This window comes from Zeugodacus cucurbitae, chromosome 4 (assembly GCF_028554725.1).
Source record: "Zeugodacus cucurbitae isolate PBARC_wt_2022May chromosome 4, idZeuCucr1.2, whole genome shotgun sequence".
NCBI classification, from domain to species: domain Eukaryota; kingdom Metazoa; phylum Arthropoda; class Insecta; order Diptera; family Tephritidae; genus Zeugodacus; species Zeugodacus cucurbitae.
Window position 1 is genome coordinate 5734692 of NC_071669.1, and position 21858 is coordinate 5756549.

General features: G+C 36.1%; 4 protein-coding genes across 8 annotated transcripts in view; all 4 read left to right on the plus strand.

Annotated features, from left to right (window-relative positions):
- LOC105221358 (CUGBP Elav-like family member 4) overlaps positions 1-21858 on the plus strand; it is an 867302-nt gene that overhangs the window by 424865 nt on the left and 420579 nt on the right. The window lies entirely within an intron of this gene.
- Positions 6627-7795, plus strand: LOC128919761 (C-type lectin 37Db-like). The gene is made up of 3 exons (XM_054230396.1): positions 6627-6788; positions 6872-6942; positions 7002-7795. Exons 1-3 carry the CDS (start codon positions 6707-6709, stop codon positions 7461-7463), a joined length of 615 nt encoding a protein of 204 aa, XP_054086371.1. The 5' UTR covers positions 6627-6706; the 3' UTR covers positions 7464-7795.
- On the plus strand, positions 8842-9788 carry LOC105221338 (C-type lectin 37Db). The gene is made up of 3 exons (XM_011198231.3): positions 8842-8992; positions 9078-9148; positions 9210-9788. The coding sequence occupies exons 1-3, from the start codon at positions 8911-8913 to the stop codon at positions 9708-9710; spliced, it is 654 nt and encodes a 217-aa protein (XP_011196533.2). The 5' UTR covers positions 8842-8910; the 3' UTR covers positions 9711-9788.
- LOC105221331 (C-type lectin 37Db-like) lies at positions 10676-11739 on the plus strand. Its single transcript, XM_011198207.3, has 3 exons — positions 10676-10834; positions 10893-10963; positions 11021-11739. The coding sequence occupies exons 1-3, from the start codon at positions 10753-10755 to the stop codon at positions 11495-11497; spliced, it is 630 nt and encodes a 209-aa protein (XP_011196509.1). The 5' UTR covers positions 10676-10752; the 3' UTR covers positions 11498-11739.

A 21858-nucleotide genomic window follows, 5' to 3' on the forward strand; every position in this document is an offset into this window, starting at 1 on the left:
TACCAAGCAAAATTTATTATTAGACCAGATTACGTGCAGGGATTTCGACTGCAATTGCAAATGCCGCCGTCGCCAAAGCTAGCTGTGCTGGTGGCTGCTCGGCGGATGTTGCAGCAGGTTGTGCAGTTAAATGCGCCGCAACGCTGTGGCATTTGCGCCAAGCAGCCAGTGAACCGCACTAAACCAAGTTGCGCAACCCAAGCAAGTAACGCACCAAAGTGTGGTTGACTGATGTGGCATTACTAATATTTTGCCGGCTCCAAAGGTAAAGCGGCTGTAAATCTACTTACTTACCAGCGCCAACGGTCCACCAGCCCACCTGCCCGACAGCTGGCGGCAAATGTAGTCCTCCGCGAACTCAGTTGGTTGGAGGAAATTATAATGCAGTTGTTTGTGAACTGTGGCTGTGGCGCGGTGCGATTTACCTGCTACCACTGCTGCTTTAGCGCAGATTCATCAGAATTTATGTTGCCCCTGCCAGGGCATGACAGTTCGTGGTACAAGTTGTAAAGAAGTCGGAGGGTGGCGGCACAAAATGCATTAACTAGTATATCGCTCGCGTATCACAATTGGATTTCGGCTTAAGGTGACCACATATAAAGAAATAAGATATAGACTTCCTTCACGAACCGAAGCTATAGTTAGTCGTTGCCTAAGAGAGCAAGTAACGATCTCCTCGATCTTTCTCGCTTGTTTGCTGTTAGGATCACAGTATATCTTATTCTCACCTACTAACTTCCGTGAAACCTTAAAATTTTTTGTCAACGAAGCCAAAATACCAAAAGATATATTCGACAGACCGAACTGCTACACTCCGCATACGACCAAAGTCTGCGATTACGACCGAAATACATAACAGCAATAAGATCCTCAGCGGCAGCGGTGGTTGAGTAAAAGACAATATAAAGCGCAACTAAGAGATCATTCCTTGAACTAAGAGACCTTCCCGATGTTCACGAGATACATTGATATATTTGACTACAGAGATCTTGAGGATAGTTCCCCGATATCTAGTTAAAGGAACCTTGTAGGCTTCTTATACCCCTAGCCAAAGCTAAAGGTTCTAATATCTTCAAGATCTTACCGATTTACCGCAGATACTGATGATTGTCGGGATGTTCAAAGAGATCTTAAAAATAGTCCTAGGTTATCTGTGTAATAGAACCATGCCAGCTTCTCCTACCCTTAGCCTAAGATAAAGATTCCAATGATACGAAGATACCAAGGATTCTCGGAGTGTTTGAAGAGATCTTAAAAATAGATCCACTGTATTTGAGTAATGTAATCGGGCACACTTCTCCAACCCATAGCCTTAGTAAAAAATATCTAATTTTTTCGTGAACTTTCCGATGTTCAGGAGGGACCGAGCTTTGGATTTGGTTTCAAGAGATCCTGAAAATAGGTCTCCGGTATCTGAGCTGCTGAAGATTCTAATCTCTTCGTGAACTTCCCGATGCTTAGGAGATATCGACGATTCTCGGGATCTCTTCTTTCATCCTTAACCTAAGCTAAAGCTTCTGATATCTTCTACCAAGCAAAGGAGTATTATTTCTGGTCACCTCAGAGCCACCCACATTTAACCGCAAACAGCTAAAAGCAAACACAATAATCACAAAAAGATTGAGAGAGGGTGAAAGCACCGCAGAGCGCCTCTGCAACCCGTACTCATAGGTGTTCCACGTTGTACACGCTTGTTTGTATCCTTGCACTGGTATTGTGGTTTTGGCAAATCTTTTGCATTATAATTTGATATGCGGCAATGGTTTTGTCATAAATTCAAACTGGATTCGTAAGCAGGCAGTCAGTCGCTACACCACCACCTCGCCTACACGGCATACCGCTCTGATGTGGTTGCAATAACAGCCAGCGCTATGAATTTTTTCATTGCATTCATTTGAAATGCTACCTGCGCTTGATCAGCTATTCATGGCAACTGCCAGTGCCATATAAGGGGGAGAGGGCTGCTTTTCTTGATGCTATATTACTGCTACTGTTGTTGTTGCTTCAACTAGTATAACACCGGTTTGTTGCTCCTGTGTGGCTTATTAAGTTAAACCTTATCGCTATCGGAAGCAACGCGGTGGGCTGTGTGTGTGTGTACGTGTGTGTTGCAAGTTGCAGGCTACAACCTTGCCGCATGTATGCTGCCACATAACTCTTCAATCTCTCAATGTTCATGTGCTGCGTTTCCCCCTCACGCCTCGCCTTTTTAGTGTGGCATGAAATTAATGAAGTGCTTTTAAGATTAGACGCGCTTATTTATTGGCTGAAGTTATGCTGCCATTTCATTTGTCGTTGCAAGTAGTACGCTCGCCCTCCGCTTCTGCCAGTTGCATGAGCATTGAGCATTTTAGCGCCGCGCGTTTCGCTTATTTTCTCACTTAAATAGCTGTTTTACAATTGTTGCTGCTGCCACTAGCTGCTTAGCGTTCGTACTGCGATTGCCTTTGTGCTTTTTTGTGGCAATAAAGGTAGTTTATGGAATTAGCTGTCGCTGTTTTACCTGCAGCCTCAGCGCGTCGCTACTAAATACGAAAAGCGCTGCAATGGCACAACAAAAACAAGTGCACTACACTAAAATGGGGACTCCGTGGGGTAACTGTTAGTTAATAAATTTCGTGCCAGTGGATTAAATCGTGACGCGAACTGACTTCGTTTCGCTATTGTATTGCAATCTCTCAATTGCTACGGAATGAAAGCGAGAAGTACAAATTCAATTACTGCTAAATACTAGTTGATATATGCAGTTTTCGAGTCTAACAAATATAAAGTGAATTTAAGGATTTGAGTTTATAAATGACTTCAGCGCTCTGTAGATTTTAGGTTCTATCTGGATTTTAGGTATAAATAGCAAATTAATTGTTAGTCGTATTTAATATCTAAAGATTTGGTAGAAGTCTAGTTGGCATATTAACTTCTAAACAGTAGATGGCTTACCTGTCAATTAAGAATTGAGCAACGTCTCAGTTTCGATACCATTTCCGCATTTGTAGTGAGAACAATGGCAATGGAGATCTTAAAGACTCTGCTAACGATATGATATTCCTCTCTCAAAATCGATATAGGAAAAGACGGTTACATGTGTATGTATACTCCGTTTGTATCCACTGCAGGGTCTCTACTGAAGAGTTGCAATCAGAGTCAGAGGTCGAAATTCTATGTTCTATCTTTGGGAATATAGCATTCTCCAGATCGAAATAGGAACTCATGGCTTCATCTGATCTCTATACCATTTCTTTTTGCACTTAAGGGTCTCTACAATCGAGCATCAGACAGTGTCGAAGTTAGAAACTATCTGTTCTTCCTTTGAGCATATAGCATGGTCTCCAAGTGATGATCTATATCTAAAGCCATGGTTCTCGAACCACCTGTGAGTTGTTCGCCAGTTTAAGCTGCCGTGTAGTGTTTTTGGCAGATCAGTCCAAATTTCCAAGTTGGAAGCTGATCTTACTAAAAACCAGACTTCGTACTAGTCTGCAATCATTTGATATACTCATTGTTACGGTTATCAAGGGCACTCCCAAAAGTTTTTGAGAAAGGCAGAGGTGGTTCAAAGTCTCCGGGATATGGTAAAATGTTGGGGTGCTTAGCAGTCTCCGGGATATGGTAAAAAATCATGAAATTGCGGGGCTTATCTGTTCTTTGAACCACTGTAGTTTTTTCTTAAAGAATTGGTCTCGAGCTTTTTCAGCATTGTGGTCCCCAGTTCCATTATAACTTATAAATACTGCCAGGCACTTACTATTCAATGGACGCACCTCAAGCAAAGATTTGCGAACGCTTTCAATAGCTTCCGGTGATAAACACTAAAGTAAAGTAATAAAGAATATTTTTCTACGCGCATTTAACACCATAACTAACTTACTAATGTCATTGAAGCACAGTTATGTTCCAAGAAAACTGCAAAAAAACAAGAATCTTTAAGACTTCTCAGTTCTTAAGTGGCACGTTAAGTGCCGGAGTAGACTATCAATAAGCGCCTGACGCTGGCCAATAACCTAACGCTTGCTTGTAACGAACGTCCTTAGTCGCACTAACCGTTAAAATACAAATACTTCCGTTAGCCGGATGCATAAAACAAGTCGCCAACGGAAGTCATGCAATATTTTTATGATTAAACTTAAAACGTCAGGCTATTATATTTAAACGGCCTGAGTGTTATGAGACGACGTGCAGTGGCCGGCGTCAAAGCGTCAAGGACACGCACAGGCAATGAAATTGAAATTGGTGGTTACGTGGTGTAGCTGCTTGTGTAGGTGTGTGTTTATGATGAAGTGGCATAAATGCATAAATTTCTACGTGTGATAATAAAAGTGTGTCTGTGTGCATGTGTATGTGATTCATGTTGTTATTGCCTATAAGCATCACTCAGTTTTGGTCATTTCCCTTAGCACGTCTGAGCGTGTGGTTGACTTTTTACGGCCGGTCATTATAATTTTGTGACGCTGCTTTTGATAGCTTTTTGAGTTTTTGATGTGTCGTCACATATATGCGCACATGCATATATGATGATATATACAGATATACATTTATACTCATATATAATATGCCGCTCATATGTTTGCCTCTTATCTTGCTTACTTCCACTCTCCCTCTCTCACTGAAAACTCTCTCCAGCGCACGCTTATTTTTATATTCAACACTAAATTGTTTGCAATCAAATGAAATTAACTAAATGCCAAAATAGCTGCTCAAGTGTTGAGCTTTATGCTTTTAGGTGTTTATGAGCACTTCGTATTGCATGTGTGTGTGTGTGGGTGTGTGTAGAATATTACTCAGTGGTTCAAATTAGCGCACGCACAGCGTTTGCAGTTTGTTGTTTATGTATGTTTCATTAATAAATTAGTGCGCTTGCACTTTGATAGCCATCGTGCTCGTGTTTTCCCAAATAACGCTTTTGAAAATTTCTTTGAATGAGTTGCTCTAGCGATAAGTGATGCTTATAAGTCATGTGTGTGTTTTGTTGTAGTAAATTGCTGATAGTAAAATTCAAAATTTAGTGAGAACAAATTCTGTTGTTTCGTCATAATATTAGATAGATTGTGTGCAGTGGAGAACAAAAAATTAAGAACTTTAATCAAATGTTAAATTAAAATCTTACTAACTCTTTGTTTATATTCGCTGTTCCTACTCCGCATTACTCCGTATATAGTTAAATATACTCCGAATCATTCCGAAAAGATGTTATACTTACTCCGAAATATTTAAATCTTACATTGGAAGCTTAAACCAACCCCTTACATATTTCAAATAACTCCGAATTACTCCGAATACAATGAAACATACTCCGAATAATCTCGCAAGTATTTATATTTCCTCCAACAAAATATATAACCTTAAATTGGACGCATCAAGTACCACCGAACACATTTAAGCCCACTCCGAATTGTTCCGAAAACATTTTTACTTACACATTACTCCGATTAGTCTCGCAAGTGTCTATATTTCCTCCAAAAAATAACTAACCTCAAATTGAAGGCATAAACTACCTCCGAACACATTTAAAACCACTCCGAATTGTTCCGAAAACATTTTTACTTACACATTACTCCGATTAGTCTCGCAAGTATTTATATTTCCTCCAAAAAAATATCTAACCTCAAATTGAAGACATAAACTACCTCCGAACACATTTAAGCTCACTCCGAATTGTTCCGAAAAAATTTTTACTTACACATTTTATCTCTGCAGAAGTTTGAAATTACTCCGAATAGTCACTCAAGTGTCTATATTTCTTAAAAAAAAATAACCCACTCCGAATTATTCCGAAATATACTTAAACATTGTCTTCTTCTGCAGGAGCTTGAAACTTTGTTTATAATAAATAAATAAATATAAAAATGTAGTAAGTTTGACAACACTAACACTGTTTCAGCGTTAATTTCAAATGACACCGCTTAAGCATATATTATATAAATTTTAAAATTTGTATTTGAGTGATGTGTTACCCCAAATATGAAATTATTTTATAACTGAACATTTGTGCTATTAAACCGATATCACCTGAAATATGCATATGTATGTCTGTATATATGTATATGTACATATTCCAATATACGCGTATACTGATAATACTGATGAATACCGTGACGATTGAATGCCTAACCTTAGCTGACCCGCATTGTATGCTTGCTTATCGCACTGTGCTATTATGGTATATTGGTTTAATGTACTTTCAGAAATACTATATATACAGGGTGCGGTATTTTTTTTTGATAAAGTCTGTCTCACTGAAATCTTCAGATTTAAAAACAGTGTCTTTTTTTACTAAAAACCAATGATTTTTTATTGCAGACAACAATATCAACTTCATTAAAATATTTCGTCTTCAATTCATAAAAAGTAATCACAATGATGCATTTGACAGAAACAGCGTACCGAAATGTCACTACCGAAATTTATTACTAACTAATTTATGATGCTTGTTGGTTTTCGCGCTGATGCTGCGTTGATTTCAAATAAATATTTTTTTGTTTAGCAAACTAAAAGCTATCACACCCTGTATTTATGATTAAATAATTGCATTTTCTCGGTTTTATTCTTAAAGTTTTACGCTACATTTGCGCTGTTATCACATAATTTATGTATTATTGGTTTTTAAAAATTGGGTTTTGCGTAAAATCTTGCACTGATTAACAACATTTAAGTAGAGAGCACTGACAGAAACTGTAAGAGGCGCTGTTAAAATACAAATAGTAACGCTGAAATGTTGAATTCCATAAAAGTCTGTTTAATATTTCTAAATATTTTTACTATTTTCGCGAGTCCTTCTAACTCTAATAACAACGGTAAGTGCGCAAAAAAATATATTTTGTTATTTCTATCTATACCTCTATACAATAACGTTCGTACTCGTGTAAAACACTTTCAGAAAATACGGCAAACTATTATCCCTTCGTGAAAATCGGCAGCAAACACTATTTTATAAATCCATCTTTAAAGGCAAGTGTGTTGTATGACGGAATTATTATTTCATTTATTATAAAAAAATCTCTAAATAGATGAACTGGTATGAATCGTTTGACTATTGCCGCTCTATTGGCGGAGATTTGGTGAATATTGAGTCCCTTGAAGAATTGCTGGCGCTACAAAAATATGTGTTAGAAATCAATATAGGATCGCAACTTTGGACTGATGGCAATGATTTGGCAAGAGAAGGTAGATATACGTCTCACACCACTGGACGACCATTAGTCTTCGTCAAGTGGACACCAAATAACCCTAATAACCAAGGTAATAATGAGGATTGCATTGAAGTTCGTCTAGAAGGAGACAACAAAACACTTCTAATGAATGATAACAATTGTTTTAATGAATATTACGCGATTTGTCAGTATCGCAAACTTACAGCGAATGACGGAAGAAGCTTTTGTGTGGTCTTAGATCAAAATGAAAACTGTATGCTGCGGAATTTAGCTGAGGGCTTTACGAAAGCGGCCGATATGTTTAAATCATGTGCATAACACACTGTGTCATTTTGATTGCCACTATGCTGACTATTTATACATCACACATATCGCTTAAGAGAATCTCTCTCATTGAGTTGGTATATTGATAAGTGATGTGTATAAATAATATGTGTATATTTTTGTAATAAATTTTTGAGAGTGAAATACAAAATTTAATTAGATGAAATTATGTTGTTATGAATAACAAACGATAACTTGAGACAAAATTGTGAAATCTTGATGAAACTTGGTACAAATATTCCTTTGCAACATAAGAAGATTGCTATTGTAGATGGACGAAAATCAAAAGCTGTAACTAAGCCATAAATAAAGTTATGAAACATAAATTTGGTGCAGAGGATTACACTTGGGAGGGGCATATTTGGATGAAATTTGTTCGTTAAAGTGGGCGTAGCTCTGTTCCATGTTAAATTTTTTTATATATCTCGTAAATTACGAAAGCTGTATAAACCAAACTCTCGAGAGTCCTTTCCTATAGGTACTACGTTATAGAGTCTAAAAATTAAAGAAATCGGATTATAACCACGCCTACCACCCATACAAAAGTTATGTTGAAAACTACTACAATATGCTTTAATTCAGTAAGGAAAATCTCCAGAAATCTTACATTTCATGGTAAAGATGGTACAGGAGGGCTGCACTCAAATTTCTGTCTCAGAAACTACTCGTGTAATTTCAACAAATTTTGGTTCGTACCATTTCTTTGGCATCCCAATGTTATATTATATTAGTTTGAAAATGGGCAAAACCGGTTCACAACCACGCCTACTTTTACTAGCCATCAGTTTTGAGTACATCTTTTTCGTTCCCTTTACAATATATCGACGTAAAACTTTGCAGAATCTAGTGTGACATAGCCCGTATAAAAAATCGAACTATAACTTTTCAAGACCCCATATATCGAAAATGAGGACTTAAAAGTTTTTAACAATTTTTTTTAAACATCTTTAAACATCTCAGATATTCTAAAGAAATTCAATGAAGATATGCTCCATCTAATTGGAAGAGTTTAAAATATTAAAGATAGACATATAGTATTCCTTTTTCATTCCTTCGTCATGATACGTTAAGTAACCTAATTGTTTAGCACTGAATCAATGTGGTTCCTTCAAGTAGGGATTAAGCAAACAGTGATCGATTTGAATGCTCAAAGATGGAGCTGTTAAGATGCGACTTTGTCTTGCCTATAGTTTATTAGTTTTTTTTTTTACCAAACTAAAAGCTATCACACCCTGTATTTATGATGAAATTATTATATTTTTGTCTAGGTTTTATTTTTAAAGCTTTACGCTGCATTTGCCTGTTATCGCTTAGATCATGGATTCATGCTTTTGAGAAATTGGATTTTGTGTAAAATCTAGTACTGCTATACAGCATTTAATTAGAGAGCACTGACCGAAACAGTTAGAGGCGCTGTTAAAATACAAATAGTAAGGCTGAAATGTTGAATTTCATAAAAGTCTGTTTAATATTTCTAAATATTTTTACTATTTTCGCGAGTCCTTCTAACTCTAACAAAAACGGTAAGAGCGCAAAAGAATATATTTAGCGATTTTTGCCTATACCGCTATACAACATCGTTCATACTCGTGTAAAATACACTTTCAGAGAATACGAAAAATTATTATCCCTTTGTGAAAATTGGCGGGAAGTACTATTTTGTTAATGTATCCTTAAAGGCAAGTGTGTTGTATAAAGGTATTATTATTTCATTTTAATATGACAAAAATCTCTAAATAGATGAACTGGTACGAATCGTTTGACTATTGCCGCTCTATTGGCGGAGATTTGGTGAATATTGAGTCCCTTGAGGAATTGCTGGCGCTACAAAAATATGTGTTAGAAATCAATATAGGATCGCAACTTTGGACTGATGGCAATGATTTGGCAAGAGAAGGTAGATATATATCACACACCACTGGTCGTCCTTTGGTCTTTACCAAGTGGATACAAAATAACCCTGATAACGCAGGTAATGAAGATTGCATTGAAGTTTGTATACAAGTAAATGACAAAACACTTCAAATGAATGATAATAAGTGTGAGAATGAATACTACGCGATTTGTCAGTATCGCGAACCTATCGTGTATTACAGAAGAAGCTTTTGTGTGGTATTAAATGAAAATGAGAACTGTATGCTGAGGAATTTAGGTGAGGGTTTTACACAGGCAGCCGATATGTTTAAATCGTGTGCAAACGACAACGTGAACAAAGCTTCAGAAGTGAAAGCATTAAATTAAGTAGCGTATATAAGTAATGTGTGTATTTTGCTGTAGTTTGTTTCTTGAGCGTAAAATACAAATTTTTTGTGAGACAGAGTTATGTTGTTTTAATAGTATTACAATTACATAGAAGTTAGTACAAACGATGGCGATCTCTTACACAAATATGATTTGAAAATCTTGCCGAGCATTTGTATATTCGCTATAATTGTTTGGATTACTCCGAAGTGTTTCCGAATTACTCCGAAGTGTTTCCGAATTACTCCGAATCGTGTCGAATTACTCCGAAATGTTCCGGACTACTCCGAATTGTTCCGGATTACTCCTAATTGTTTCCGAATTTTTTGCGAATTACTCCGAATTGTGCCGAACTACTTCGAGCTATTCCGATTTATTCCGAATTGTTCCGAATTACTCTCAATTGTGCTAGAAATATGTACATTTACTTATAAAATATTTTATCAATTTAATCGCTACCATTTAATTTAATCTTACTCCGAACTATTCCGAAAATACTTTTACTAGATAATTTTGTTTTTTTTTTTATTAAAGAAGTTTACATTTCTATTTTTATTTGGATTGTATATTGGAAATTTTATATTTGAGATTATTAAAAATTTAGTGAGAATGGAAGCTCTATAGCAGGCAAAATATCAAATCACTCATTTTTGATAACATAAAGTTCTGCAAAATTTTGATTAAAGAGCATGTTTGATCACAAATCGAGAGCACAAGAAATATTTGCAGAACTGCCCAATATTTATGTGTATATATAATATACACTTATATATTTTAATAAATACCGGTTCTATTGATAAATGCTGAGAAGATTACTTCGTATGCTTGCTTATCACGTATATTGTTTACATGTGGTTTTTTTATTGTATTTGTTGCCTCTCCTTTATTCTTCTGAACTATAGTTGCTGTTATCTCTTAATGTATTTATTTACTGAAAACTTGTGAATTTATAAAATCTTGCGCTACTTTATAGCACTTAAGAGGAGAGCACTGGCAGATGCTGTTCGAGAAGCGCCGTTAAAGTAAAAACATTACCGCTGATATGGCGAATTTAATAAAGATTAGTTTACTGTGTCTCAATATTTTAGCTATTTTCACGTGTTCTTGTGGCTCTACTAATGCGGGTAGGAGCATAACTTATTTTATTTGCTTATTTTTTATTATTTGGTATTATTTATATAGAAAACACGGAAAGTAATTGTCCCTTTGTGAAAATCGGTAGCAAGTACTATTTTATAAATGAATCTTTGAAGGCAAGTATATATATATCGCGTATAAAATTTTTTTTTATAAACAGAATCTCTAAATAGATGAGCTGGTTCGAATCATCTGAGTATTGCCGCTCTATTGGCGGAGATTTGGTGAATATTAACTCCATTGAAGAATTGCTGGCACTGCAAAAATATATCTTAGGCATGAATATACAAACGCAACTGTGGACTGACGGCAATGATTTGGGAAGGGAAGGTAGATATATGTCACTAACCACTGGGCGACCTTTGTTCTTCACCAAATGGAAACCTAATAACCCTGATAACTCAAATAATGAAGATTGCGTTGAAGTGCGTATAGAAAACAAAACACTTGTTATGAACGACCATAAATGTGATATGGAGTTTTACGCGATTTGCCAGTATCGCGAACCCACCACGCATGGCGGAAGTAAAATTTCGGAGTTGAATGAAAATGATAATTTAAAATTGCTAAGGAACTTAGGTGAGGCTTTGACGCATGCAGCCGATGTGTATAAATCATGTTCGCAACAAACTGGTTGTCCGGTGTCTTAGTGGTCGAACAGGCTTGTTATAAATTTTCAGATATATTTAAATTATACTCATTTGTTATATTATCAGAGAACTCTGCACTTTGGTATAACGCCAGTGGGGGTATTCATCTATCGAAATGGAAAAAAAAAATGTTTACACTTCTACTGTTCAAATATAAAATAAATATATATGTATATCATATTGTTCGCAAAAAAATAAACAAATAAAGTGATTTAGATGTCATAGAGTGAATGTGTAATAAATATATGTTGTAAACCAGTACTCCGAATAAGTACGGAAGAGTTTAGTTCGAAACTTATTGCATATTTTTGCTATTTGGGTGCCTGAAATATAAGAAATTAGCTTTGGCGTATCAAGACCGTATATTCGGAGTTACTCCGAATTACTCCGAATTACTCCGAAAACATATAAAGTTTAAATGATCGATTTTCTGTGTATTTTTAAAATACTATAACGACTTTGCTAACCTATGCCTAAAATCTGCTTCAGTGCGTCAACACCGTATATTCGGAGTTACTCCGAATTACATATAATTGTTAAATAATTGATTTTCTGCATATTTTTAGAATACTATAACCGCTTTGCTTATCCTATGCGTAAAATCTGCTTTAGTACATCAAAACCGTATATTCGGAGTTACTCCGAATTACATATAATTGTTAAATAATTGATTTTCTGCATATTTTTAGAATACTTCAACAACTTCGCTGCGCAATGCCTAAAGTCTGCTTTAGTGCATCAAAACCGTATATTCGGACTTACTCCGAATTACTCCGAAAGCATGCAATTGAATAAAAATTGCTTTTCTGTTAGTTTTAAAGCACTCTAACGGTTTTTCTATGCTCACTTATTGAGAATAAATGTATTTTTACAGTTATTTTGCAAACATATGCATAATTTTCGCATTAAAAGTAATTATAGTAAATATGCATTATGATTTATTTTATAAATAAAAAAACCATAATGCAATACTTAGTAAACTATTGCATACTTTCAAACGCAGCGGCTTGTAAAATCAGCTTTCCACACATTTTTACATTAAACAAATACCTTGAAATGCAAAAACGTAACAAAATTCTATAAAACATACTTTTTCCTAGCACACCAAGAGCTTATAGATACTTAACACCAACACATTAAAAAATAAGCATATTAAATAGAAAGCATTTGTATATACAATATATGTATACGTTTGTAGAGGTATTAAAGAACTTTGTATGCTTTCTGTTGCAGAGTTACAAGGAAAAAATGTGGCACACAAATAAATAAATATATTTATTTTATAAGCACTCAATGCAGTGGTGAGCAGTAATATTTCATATATTGCTTAACATTTTCAGCAACACAATTTGCAAACAATAACAACAAACAACTTAGATGTGGCACAAATCGAATGAAATCCGCTTACAACTTGTACGCACACACACACACACGCACACGTGCTTATTGTGTTGGCGTACAGCAGCGGTAAACTTAACTGAATGTGCTTGTATGTGTGAATGTGTATATTTGCCTGGCATGCGCTTAAGCGCACTTTGCGCTGTGTTGCAAGCATGCGTGTAAAGCGATTGCATAATTACAGGCGCTTAAGTGTATTTAAGAACTATTAGAGTGTTGCTGTGTGCTGCCTGACTGTTGTATTGGCATTGCCATTAATATATTTTGTATATGTATGTGGATTTTTAATAAATACCTAGCATACCTAAAATATATAGAGTGGTTTTGGGGAAAATACTTTAGCTGCTTATGGAATTTTATATAAAATCAAATTGCAAAAATATTTTTTTTTTTGCGCCAAAACTTGTGAAATAATGGAGAAATAAATATTTGCTAAGATTATTTACGGCATGCTTACGAAGAGCATATGAAAAGCGAAACAAAAAATTATAATAAAAAAAAAATTTTAATACAAAAAAATTAAAAACAAGTAAGGAAAGGCTAAGTTCGGGTGCAACCGAATATTTTATACTCTCGCAATTTATTGAAGCAATTTGATTAATATAACACACAATACACAGTTCGACTACAGCTCTCTCGCGAGTAAGTTCGTTATCAAACCGTCTAAGCGCAAAGTTGTAATAATCTACTAAAGTTGAATTAAGTAATTAATACAATTAATACTCTCATCGCGAACTGGTGAAAAAACCTATTCCAATGAACGATCCACCTGACATGGACGGGGCTCCCCCGCTCCACCCCCAAAACATTACGGAAATAAATTCTCCTGGACCTAAATTCTTAGTAATGAAAAGAATAAATAGTGACTTAACCTTAACTAGTGTTTCTCCATTCCTTATAAAAAAAGTAATCGACGGTACATGCGGTCAAGTCGACATGTGTAAAAAACTCAGAAGTGGTGATATTCTCATTAAAACAAAGAACAATACACAAGCACAGAAACTTAAAAAACTAAAAAATTTATCCCCTTATATACAAGTACATATAATAATGCACTCAAATCTAAATTTCACCAAAGGTGTTGTCTACTGCAACGACCTCCGCGGAATACCCGAAAACGAAATCCTAGATGAACTTAAAGATCAAAACGTGAGTGAAGTGCGAAAAATTATGCGAAAAGATAACAATAATAGCTCAACTCTCGTCGAAACCGGCCTAATAATTATTACATTTGCAACGCTCTCACTGCCTGACTCAATTTCTATTGGTTATGAAAAAATACGCATCCGACCTTATATACCCCTCCCTCTACGGTGCAAAAATTGTCACCGCTACGGACATCTCACCAAACACTGCAAAAACCAAGCGCTATGCTCAAACTGCTCGCAAAGGTGTCATACATCATCTGACTCGGCTGAAAAATGCAATTACCCATCCGCCTGCAATAACTGCAGAGAAAACAGTACCAGCAGCACCGACCACTCACCTTACTTTAGAAGCTGCCCTATATTCATTAAGCAAAAAGAAATTCAGGCTATCAAAATACTGCAAAACGTGGACTACAAAACTGCCCACACTATATACAAACAACAGCATCATCAATCTATTACATTTTCAAGTACTCTACGAACACCTACGGTGTACAGCTCAAGCGACGAACTCTTAGCACCAACTCTCACGACAACCAACAATTCTCAAAACAAGCAGCCCCACAACAACAATTCCTCTCTACCTACTCAACGCTCTTCGACGCAACCCATTTACGCTCCAACAACGGTTCGCAGTAAGATAAGTACAAATACCACTCACACAAAGCAATGCTCCAGCCAAGGAAACAACAACACTAATGAGCTAATAAATCGCCCTTCAACATCAAATAAACAGTACGAGTCTTCACAACTGACAGAAACGAAAATCAAAATATTCCCTAAATCAACCTCAAACCGTACTATCAAGCAACTAAAAGCTAAAGCTAAAGAACAAATAGGCAAAAACAAACTAAAAATGATCAATCATAAACAAGATACAAACAACTCTAACTCAGATGATAGTGATGACTTTGACAGTCTCACTATGGAAGAGTAAATGTTCTTACAACATTTCCCTCATTTTTTCCTTTTCTTTATACTATCATATATCTGCTCATTATATTACTATTATATTTACTTAGTATTTAATATAATCTACTAACATGCCACTTACCATACTCCAATGGAATATAAAAGGTTACACAAACAACTACATCGACTTACAACTACTGTTAAAATCACACACTCCGAAAATAGTTTCTCTCCAAGAAACACACATACAAAACGAACAAAATATACCGATACCTATCAACTACAGTTTATATACATCTGGACCCACACGAAACGCGTTCGGTGGCTCCGCTCTTCTTATTCACAACTCTCTGCAACATAAACATATCAACTCTACAATTAACAACTTTGATGTTACGAACGTTATCATTCAATCTAAGATGAAATTCTTAATCAACTCCACGTACATTCCACCCAAAACACCATTTACTTACAATAGCCTTGAAAACTTAATTCCACAATCTAGATTACCTGTACTAATTACGGGTGACGTTAATGCACATCACACTAGTTGGGGCGCCAAAAACAATAATAAAAAGGGGAAAATGATATCTAAATTCATAACACAATCGTTACTAACACTCCTAAACGACGGTTCGCCAACTCACTTCACCACCCACCACACATTCACACATATCGACCTATCAATCGCATCTCCAATCATCGCCATTCAAAGCCATTGGAAAACAGAGTCGCAGCTCTTTGGGAGTGACCATTTCCCTATAATAATATCTCTCTTCTCCGACAGTAACACTGAAATAGCCCCTAACCGCCCAAATTTCAATATAAATAAAGCAAACTGGACGCAGTTTCAGCTCCTAGCAAGCCATTTCAGCAACAACAGACCGGTTAGCTCAAATATCAACAAAGAAACCGCAAACATACACAGGATTTTACTTCAATCTGCCAACGAATCCATACCCCAAACATCAATCAAAAGAAAATACACAGTCCCGTGGTGGAATAATACACTACAAGAATTAAAAATATTGAAAAATCACCATTGGAATAAACTAAAAAGAAACATCACGAACGACAATATAATACAATATAAAAAGGCTCAAGCAAAATTTAGGCGAAACCTAAAACTAGCAAAAACTGAGTCTATTAGTCAATTCACCTCAACTATTAACCCTCTCACACAACCAGGAAAAGTATGGGCAACCATTCGCTCCTTCTGCGGATTAAAACCCAGATCGCCAATTCATTGTATCGATACGCATCTCTTAAACGGAAATACAACCACAGATAAAACGGAAATTGCGAATATGTTTGGACTATCTTGGTCGAAAGACGCTCAAAACAGTAACTTTTCCTCAACATTTCAGCAATGTAAACAAGTCACCCTCAAAGAGACCTTCACCCTAATACCAAGCAAATCTGCTTCCTTCATCGAAGAAAAAATCAGCTATTTGGAGTTAGACATTGCACTAAATAGACTAAAAGGCAAAACACCCGGTCATGACCGCATATCCTACCAAATGTTACAACACTTACCAAAAACCGTAAAACACCGACTCCTTACTCTTTTCAACAATATATTCAACCAATACTTACCTCAGATATATAAAAATAGTATGGTAATCCCCTTACTAAAACCAGAACTTGATAAAACTCTAATTAAATCGTACCGACCTATTTCTCTTAACCCATGCTGCTCAAAAGTACTAGATAAGATCATCGCCAATAGATTATGGTGGTTTGTCACCACAGACAAACTCATACATAGTCACCAGATGGGCTTCAGGAAGGGAAAATCAGTGTCTGATTCTCTAGTATATCTAGACTATCAGATCACTCAATCTCTCTCAGCCAAAAAACACATATCAATCGTCTCTCTAGATTTCTCCAAAGCTTTTGACAAAGTGGGATTACACTCCATTTTGGATCAACTTAGACTCTGGAATATCGGTCCAAAAATTTTCCGATACATAAAGAACTTTATGACCAATAGAACCATCAAAATAAAAATAAATTCCCACTACTCTCAACAATATCCCCTACAGAATGGTATCCCCCAGGGATCACCATTATCCGTTATACTCTTCCTCATTGCGTACAATAAGCTTAGTAACATCATTTCTCTTCACAAGGATATAAACTTTCTTGCATACGCCGACGACTTCATTATTATAAAAAAAATGAATAGATCAAAAAACACCCCGCTAGATCTCAGCAACCTACATAACGACATTAGCAACTGGTCCCAATATTCAGGAGCCCAATTATCACTACCAAAATGCAAACATATCCACATATGTAAAAAACATAACTGCCAGGTTAACACCCTTTGCAACAACATCAACATAAGTTCTGTTGACAACCTAAAAATACTCGGACTTATATTTAATAAAAGATATAAATGGAATAGTCACATCGACTACCTAGTTTCCGCGCTTAAAAAACGACTCGACATCATTAAATGCCTCGCAAGCACCAAATACAATTGCAACACAGTGTCATTACTATTAGCAGTAAAAGCGTTGATTATATCAAAAATTAACTACGGCATATACCTGTACGCATACGCGCCAAAATCGACTATAAGAAAACTGAATTCAACCATCAACTCTAGTATACGCACTGCCCTTGGCGCTTTCAAAACAACTCCAATCATATCCCTATACTCCGAGGCCGATATCCTACCGTTGAACATCAATAGAGATTTTATAACATCGAAACTTATAAAATCAGTCATAATCAACGACCAATCCCCCCTTCCCGCGCTCCTATCCAAAATCCCCCCAAAAAAAATCAACAAAACACCATCCTGCCTAAATAGGATAACAAATTTGGCTAAACAATTCGATATCCCATTAAACTTTAAACCTTCTATAAACTCTAAAGTTCCGCACTGGAAACTGGATTACTCAACAATAAACACAAATCTAGCTCATTTAAAAAAAAACGATACCCCTCCACTAGTATATAGAAAGCAATTTTACGCAATTATAGAAAAACTCCCAAATTTCAAATTCATATACACGGACGGCTCAAAAATCAACGTCAAAGTCAGTTACAGCATAATCGTAAACAAACAAAAAATTATAAGAATCTCACACCTACCCATTTACAGCTCAAATTTCTCTGCCGAACTAATAGCCATTCACGAAGCTATCAAATACGCCACAAAACTACCAGGAAAATTCGCAATCTGCACCGATTCCCTCTCTTCTATTGACTCGATAAAAAATGTTAACAACCAAAACTTTTACTCCAACTCAATTCGTAGATATCTACTAGAGAAACCAAATAAGTTAAAATTAATTTGGATCCCAGGTCACGTACAGATAACCGGCAACGAATGTGCTGACATGGCAGCTAAAAATGCCCTAAACGCACCACTCACTATTACACCCAACCTACTCTTCTCAGACATAAAATGTTTCTTAAAATCTCACTTCCTCCAAAAAGACCAAAACTATAACAACAATACTTCACAATGGTACTCAAATATATCACAAAACTCCAAGACAGTCAACGACTACTTAAAAATTAATACAACCTCTCTGACTAGAAAAGACCAAACAAAAATTATAAGACTAAGACTAGGACACAATAATCTCACACATAAACACTTAATTGATAAAAACCTGTCCAACATATGTAACTTTTGCAATAGTCAGACAATTAGTACCCAACACATCCTTGATTCATGCACATTCTTCGATATCTACCGACTGTCACTCCCAGACCCAACACCCTCAAACCTACTCAAAAACCCTTCAACTAAAAACTTAATAACACTAATAAATTATTTAAAGTTTTGTAACCTATATAATAAATTATGAACTTACTATTCCTTCACATCTTTCACTCACGCTAACATGTTCCATCCCACCTAAATTAACTGCCCTACTATATATCCTCACATACATATTAGCTTAAGGCCCCAGATGCCATAGCTTTAACTTAATATATTGTTCTATAATTTAGTTATAGCTTCAATATTCTTGTAAATAAATAAATAAATAACACACAATAATAGAAAATCGTCATATATAGTATATGAGGGCTGAGGTAATTCCTGAACCGATTTAATTAATTTTCATCACTAAGGTACACTATATCCACTATATCGCTCACTTTATTTTGCTAAGATATCTCACATTTACATTTACCCATATTTTCGGTTAAAATGTACCCTTAGGCCCTGAGTTTAACATATTCGATATTTGGGGTCTTGAAATGTTACAGTCCGTTTTCGACAATTTTTTCACAAGTCAAGCCAGGGATGATATGCACTATTTGTTTGAAGTTTTATTCCGCTATCTTCATTGGTTCCTTATGTATACATTATAAAGTGAAGGAATCAGATGGAATTCAAAATTGAGTTATATGGAAAGTAGGTCCTGGTTTTGAACCGATTTTGCCCATTTTTTATCCGTGTTATCCGGGTGTCAGGATAATATTATATACCGAATTTCATTGAAATCTGTCGAGTAGTTCTTGAGATATGGATTTTGGCCCATAAGTGGGCGATGCCACGCCCATTTTCCATTTTGTAAAAAGATCTGAGTGCAGCTTGTTTCTGCTATTTTTTCAGTAAAATTTAGTGTTTCTGACGTTTTTCGTTAGTGAGTTAATCCATTTTTAGTAATTTTCAATCTAACTTTTGTATGGGAGGTGAACGTGGTTATAACCCAATTTCTATCATTTTAAGACTATATTAAGAGGTGGCTAAAAGAAATGACTGCAGAAGGTTTGGTTTATACAGCTTCATTGGTTTGCGAGATATATACAAATAACCGATTTGGGGGCGGGGCCACGCTCATTTCCCCAAAAAAAAAACTGCATCCGAATATGCCCCTTCCTAGTGAGATCCTTTGTTCGAAATTTTACTTCCATAGCTTTATTTATGTCTTAGTTATGGCACTTTATGTGTTTTAGGTTTTCGCCATTTTGTAGACGGGGCAGTAGTCCGATTTTGCCCATTTTCGAAAGGAAATGCCCTCTCACGGTCCCAAGGAACGTGTGTTCCAAGTTTCATCAAGATATCTCAATTTTTGCACAAGTTATCCGTTGCACGGACGGACGGGCGGACGGACGGACGGACAGACAGACATTCGGATTTTGACTCGTCTCGTCACCCTGATCATTTTGATATATATAACCCTATATCTAAATCGTTTAAATCTAATTAAAAAAATAATAAATATACAAAAAAATTAAAAAAAATTTTAGAATCAAAAATATTAAAAAATTATATAAAAAAATTTTATAAAAAAATATAAATCAAAAAATATTACAATAAACTTCTTCTAATGCTGTATAATCTCCACTATTAGCAACAAAGCTCATATTATATTTTAAATGCCATCCTCAAGCTCTTTTCTAACACATACCCGCTTCCTGAACACATTACACCGTCGCCTTGCTGCTTTTGCAACACGACACAAGTGTTAACCCTTTGCCGCACAATGCTATCTCTAAGCGCATTAAATGACTGTTGCTTTTCTCACACAGCTGCTGAATATGGCGAACGGATACAACATCACACACAAACACTCAGAAGCGTTGTATGCTGCTTCTTGTGCATGTCCTTCGATATACCCGATAGTAGTATGCATGTGGCAGGAGTAATTGCACGAATTTGTATTCCTGTCACGTTATGCATGCACGAATCTAAACCATCCATTCGCTACGATTTGCCTGTTTTCACTGCATTTGTTACATGCGGCGCAAAGGACGGGTGTATAACTGTAACTATGAGTGTATGTGTGCGTGTGCTTTAGCGTCCTAAGTGCGCTCCAACGTCCCACACAAATATTACACTCTTCCCTTGCACTGCGAGTCAGTCATAAATCTGCATGCTAGCTGCGTACTAGCAACACTTTCTTTCAACTCCTTTTTACTCTTTTTTCCACCTCATCCTCCGCTTCACTCAACTCTCCCACACACTTTGTGCTGCTGCTGCTGCTATGCTTGCCTCTCTCACTTTCTTTTAAGTTTCTCCACACATGCATCTAAGCATCTTTAACGTTATTATCAATGTGTGCTTTTTTATGCTCTTTGCTTTTATATTTATATATGGTATATACTTATGTGTGTGTGCGTTCATGCAACATTAGCGCTGCTAATATTTTTTCACTTATTTCAATGTTAGCGTTATTATATTTTCTCCTCGCATGCATTTCATCGATACTTTTGTATGCGTGTGTGACTCAGCTGCGATATTCTCCAGTGATAATGCGATTTTGATTTGCATGCCACTCTTTTGGTGTAACAACACAAACGTACTTGGAATCCTTTGCGGCGAATCATAGTTTTATTTTTAGTGAGCTCTCTTTTGTATCCAGTAAGAAGTAGTCTATTATTTTTGCATTACATTTAAGGTATCTAATTCAGCATAGTTCAAAACTCTTCTATTTTCAACAGATACTCACCCTTTTGTACGACAATTTGTGGACATTTTGAAGTCTCATTCCTTTTTCGAAATAATTGTGACAATCGAGTTTCAAAAGCATCTCTTGAGGTAAATTTTTCACCAGCCAAATCATTCGAGTTAGACAGGAGTAGTCAGTTTTTTCCAGTCAGACTATAAAATGGAATCATAAGAACCTCTCAACCAAGCTCCCGAAGCTTCTATCGAGTTACTATCAATATGTGTGACTTTACGTTGTCCTGATGGAACACAATTCATGTCCTATTAGCCCAAGTTTGCCGTTTCTTTACGATTGCTTCATTCAGATGCTCAAATTGTTGAAAATATATGTTCGAATTTAGAGTTTGGTCGCAGAAGATCAGCTCATTCTCTCTGCAAATATTAAGTCACAGCCCTGGCTTGGCCATCATTTACGTCGACTCGCCTGCATTCAACCGTCCTCGCTTGACTTTTTGGAAGTGATCGTGATCCTGATGAAA

Excerpts from the sequence above, each read along its gene's own strand:
- LOC128919761 (XM_054230396.1), top strand. The coding sequence starts at position 6,707 with ATGTTGAATTCCATAAAAGTCTGTTTAATATTTCTAAATATTTTTACT. Across the intron at positions 6,789-6,871 it reads TTCTAACTCTAATAACAACG|AAAATACGGCAAACTATTAT; the intron begins GTAAGTGCGCAA and ends AAACACTTTCAG. Across the intron at positions 6,943-7,001 it reads TTATAAATCCATCTTTAAAG|ATGAACTGGTATGAATCGTT; the intron begins GCAAGTGTGTTG and ends ATCTCTAAATAG.
- LOC105221331 (XM_011198207.3), top strand. The coding sequence starts at position 10,753 with ATGGCGAATTTAATAAAGATTAGTTTACTGTGTCTCAATATTTTAGCT. Across the intron at positions 10,835-10,892 it reads TTGTGGCTCTACTAATGCGG|AAAACACGGAAAGTAATTGT; the intron begins GTAGGAGCATAA and ends TTATTTATATAG. Across the intron at positions 10,964-11,020 it reads TTATAAATGAATCTTTGAAG|ATGAGCTGGTTCGAATCATC; the intron begins GCAAGTATATAT and ends ATCTCTAAATAG.
- LOC105221338 (XM_011198231.3), top strand. The coding sequence starts at position 8,911 with ATGTTGAATTTCATAAAAGTCTGTTTAATATTTCTAAATATTTTTACT. Across the intron at positions 8,993-9,077 it reads TTCTAACTCTAACAAAAACG|AGAATACGAAAAATTATTAT; the intron begins GTAAGAGCGCAA and ends ATACACTTTCAG. Across the intron at positions 9,149-9,209 it reads TTGTTAATGTATCCTTAAAG|ATGAACTGGTACGAATCGTT; the intron begins GCAAGTGTGTTG and ends ATCTCTAAATAG.